The sequence below is a fragment of the Chrysochloris asiatica genome, unplaced genomic scaffold, assembly GCF_000296735.1.
Source record: "Chrysochloris asiatica unplaced genomic scaffold, ChrAsi1.0 scaffold00254, whole genome shotgun sequence".
Taxonomy (NCBI): domain Eukaryota; kingdom Metazoa; phylum Chordata; class Mammalia; order Afrosoricida; family Chrysochloridae; genus Chrysochloris; species Chrysochloris asiatica.
Window position 1 is genome coordinate 2,765,855 of NW_006408772.1, and position 4,576 is coordinate 2,770,430.

General features: G+C 33.3%; 1 protein-coding gene across 1 annotated transcript in view; it reads left to right on the forward strand.

Moving 5' to 3' along the window:
• Nucleotides 1-1,339: 1,339 nt before the first annotated feature.
• Nucleotides 1,340-4,576, forward strand: part of ENAM (enamelin) — an 18,033-nt gene continuing 14,796 nt past the window's right edge. The window contains exons 1-3 of the mRNA XM_006873793.1: nt 1,340-1,393; nt 3,842-3,910; nt 4,276-4,320. Of these exons, the coding sequence (XP_006873855.1) occupies nt 1,340-1,393; nt 3,842-3,910; nt 4,276-4,320 (168 nt within the window). The remainder of the gene's footprint in view (nt 1,394-3,841; nt 3,911-4,275; nt 4,321-4,576) is intronic.

Sequence of the window (4,576 nt, forward strand, 5' to 3'; positions counted from 1 at the left end):
AATAAAAAGTCTTTACAGAAGCAGAAAGCAGCCCAGCTCATAATCCCCTATGCGATGGTGTTGTTGTTGTTAAGTAACTATGCTATGAGGGCTCCTTAAATTTGGGTAGTCTTATACAATACAATTCAAATCCAATCACTGAATTGTCCATGGATATGACATTCAAGTACACTTTAATTTACATATTAGCTAAATGTATTAAATTTTAAATGCTATATTTAAAATATAACTGACCTACCTCTTGCTGTTGTCCAAAGGCTTATGACAATTGTATGTAAGTAATATTCATCTTTGTCTCCTAAATATCTTTGTATAAACAAAGTTTCTATGCTTCAAAAGCTTCAAATTCACCAGGCAAAGCGTCTTCTAAATCTTACTGCTGTAAGCTCATTTTCCTGAACTGTTATTAAATGTAATAAGAGACTTGATTGGACAGCTCCTATAATAACACATTATAAAATTTACATTAGATGTGTTTTTTGTGTTGTTGTTTTTCACCTTAATCTCTTATGATGGCAAAACCATTTTCCTCAAAGCTGATTGGTTGTACAGGTCTACAACAGTGCTTAAATGTGAACTTGCTATCCCAAGCTTTCTGACAAGGAAGAATTTTTTCATTTTAAGCCTCTTTAGAAGGGAACATGACACCTGTATGAAGAATTTTTGTTTCATTATTAAGAAATAAATTTGTCTTACTCCTTGAGATCTCCCTGACTTCAGAAATTTGTAGACATTTCCACGGTAGACCATTAGGAATATATTTTTAAGATAAGCTAAACAAGTTCAAGTACAAGTTATTTTATGTATATTGTAGCTTCTAACTGGCATTGGGTGAGTATTAGAGATTATCAATATAAATTATAAAGTATCAAATAATTAACTTAATTTCACAAGTGCTGTTATCTCCTCTCTGCATTCCTTGATAGTGGTTGTACAATTATTTTCAGACTAATCTGCTGATAAAATTTATACTCTGGTTTATGGGCTATAGTTGTTTTTCTTAGTTTTTTTTTACAACCTACTAGGAACTCAGCACATACTATGTTTTGTGCATTTCCACATAGAGCAGTCATACTTTCTCAACATTGTACCAGAAGTGTCTCAAAGAAGTGTGCTATATCATTTTCTCCCTGCTTTAGCTTTTATCTAACTCTCAAAGCAACAGAGGTTAAACTTACTTTGAGGGACTCTCTAATGTGGATAAAATAACATGACATGTGCTTCCTTAGTTACACTGAAGCTTTGGTGTTCATTTTATTTGTTTGATTTCTCTATTTGAATTTCTTATTCTACTAAATGTATCTATTTGTTAAAGGCTTATGAAAATTTTGATGAAAAAATGTTGCTGCTGCGGAGCAAACCTGGAGTCTCTTATTCTAAGCTAGATCACTTGGTGAGTACTTCATTCCTTTTTTTCCCAATGCGTAATATTAAGTTAGATATTGTCAGGAGTATACTTGACAGGGAAAAATATTACAGAAAAACCAAAGAGTATCCAAGTTTATGGATAGAATTGAAGAATATACACAGTTATTATACAAGGAGACATCAAAAAGTTCATGGAAAAAATCCATTCTCTTTTAATTGCATTTTTTCTATGAATTTTTTGAAGGACCCTCATACTCCATACATAGTCATTTTGAGTATTATTCAATCAAAATATTAGTTATAAAGTTCCTTATTATCCTTTGACTTTCAGAAGTCATCCAAATAACATATTATTTTTATAAAACAAAATTATTAGCATTTTGTATTTGCTAAATAAAAGATCACATATTCCTACATGAATGTGTACTGTAATAGAAACATTATCAAAAACTTCTGTGACACTGCTACTATAGAAATACAATGATTGATTTTTGTTGTTGTTGTTGTTAAGTGCCGTGGAATCGGTTCCAACTCATAGCGACCCTGTACAGGGTTTCCGAGGCTGTAAATCTTTAGAAAAATTAAATGTCCAAAAATATGAGTTGTAATCTTGGAAAATAGAATTAGAAAGGAATGCCCCCACTAATATTGTCTTTATTGGTTTTCTTGTGTTACAAGCCTATACTAAACACACTAAATTTAGTTGCTGTTATTTTTAATTCTCTAGAATATCAGGATTCTAAAAAACTTTAATTTACATACTGCTGTTTCCTTTGTTTAATTACATCTCTCAAATTCTCTGATAAACCAAAGACAATTGATTACATCTATTTGTTATTCAGAAAACAAATTAGGAAAAAGTAGATTATTAAAATGCAAGCATGTCTTTTAAATATACATGCCCATGAGAAGTAAGCTGAGGGTGAATATTGATTGACTCAGATAACTACTAAAATAACTACAGGATCCATTTTCGACCCAGAAAAAAAAGAAAGCGGGAGCAAAAGTAATGAAATATAGCCATCTATATGCTGGTTAAGCTCTGGTGATACAATGTTTAAGTGCTCAGATGTTAATCAAAGTCAGTGGTTTGACTTCACCAGCTGTTCTGTAGAAGAAAGATGTGACAGCTTGTTTCCATTAAGACTGTTGTTATTAAATACCATAGAGTCAGTTCTGATTCATAGTGACCCTGTATAGGGTTTCCAAGGAGCAGTGTTTTGTTCTGTTATGCCTAAAGTTGCTATGAGTTGGAACCAACTTGAAGGCACCTAACACAACAACAAATACGAAAATAGGAACAAAATTTTCTTAATTACCCAAGTAATTTCTTTACAGCAAAACTTCTTCAAGGATTTAAATAAAAGTCTCAATTATGAATAAATGAAATCCATAAAGAGTCTCCAAACTCCTCATATAATCTCTAACTCCAACATTTTCCTCTATATGTTTAGTCAAAGTATCTAAGAGATAAATTTACATTTCTGTCTATTTCTTCCTATTTTCCTGACTAGACCTGGAGCAAAAGTAATTTTTTTTCAAGGTGAAATAACAATAGTAATGACAATAATGGAAACAATAGCAGAGGATTTAGAAGGAACAATTTTGTTCTTGTCACTTGCCAGTAAGTCAGCTCTGACTCATGATGTACCATAGAGTTGTTGTTGCTGTTTGTTGTTGTTGTTAAGTGCCGTCGAGTCGTTGCTGTTAGGTGCAGTCTATTTGGTTCTGACTCAAAGCAACCCTACGCACAAAAGAACAAAACATTGCCTGATCCTGCAATAACCTCACAATTATTGTTACACTTGAGCCCATTGCTGCGGCACTGTGCCAGTCTATTTCATTGGGGATCTTACTTTTTTTCAATGACCTTACACTGTACCAAGAATGGTGTCCTTCTCCAGGAACTAATCCCTCCTGATAACATGTCCAAAGTATGAGAGACAAAGTCTCATCATCCTGACTTCTCAGAAACATTCTGGCTGTACTTCTTCCAACACAGATTTATTGACAGATGGACCTTAGGTATAACAGAACAAAATGTTCCATTGTCCTGAGTTACAGAATCCTGGATTATTCCAGTTGATTTAGGTAGCTTATGTGTAATTAAATATTGCCTATAGATCTTAGAAATGGCTGATTTTGAAGTCATTAAAGCTAAGCTTTTCTGTATAGTAAATATAATTGAATATTACTACGTCTTTCTAAGCCAACCTATTAGCTAGAAACAAATATCAAATATGTCTCATATAAAAACAGATATGTGTCTCTATATCATCTTTCGTCTTTACTCTTAATTTTGGCAGTTTGGAGCAATGTCAAGTTGTAACTAAATGATTACCAAATAGTTTAATAATATGAAATAAAAGTGGCAGCAGAGAACCCCTTGAGTAGGCTGGCACTCATTAAGAGCAAAGTATCTTAAGTATAATTACTTTCAAGTCCAAAAATAAAATTCAGCTTTGCATTCCAGGTATCAAAAGGAAAAATGAAGATTCTCCTGGTCTTTCTAGGCCTGCTTGGAAATTCTGCTGCTATGCCAGTGAGTATTAAATAGATACATAAATTTTACATATGTATGTATATTGCTGTTAAGTGTCGTCAAGTGGGTTCCAACTCATAGTGACCCTGCATACAGTTTCCAAAGCTGTAAATCTTTACGGGAGCAGAAAGCCTCATCTTTCTTACATGGAAAAGCTGATAGTTTCAAACTGCTGACCTTGAGGTTAGCAGCCAAACTCATAACCACTATGCTACCAGACTTTATATATATATATATATACACACACACATATATGTACATACACAAACCTTTTCTTTGTGGACTATCATTGCATAACTTGGGGGACAATACAGCTCATTTCAGTTGAAATTTTGCATTTATTACTGATATGCTCTCACTTCCAGATGCAAATGCCCCGAATGGCTGGATTTAGCAGTAAAAGTGAAGAGGTATGTATGTTTGGTCTGTTCTGAAAGTCCATCTTCTGAATACAAGGAGAATTCAGGGAGGATGTATTCCAGAGCCCTAGCCTGAAAGTTCTTAAAGAAGAACATCAGAAAGTATTCTGATTTATAAAATTTCTTATGAAAAAGATGTTGTTGTTGTTGTCATTATGTGTCATTAAATTATGAACCATCCAATTCATAGCCACCCTGTAAATCTTTACCAAAGCAGAAAGTCTCATTGTTCTCCTGAGGAGCAGTG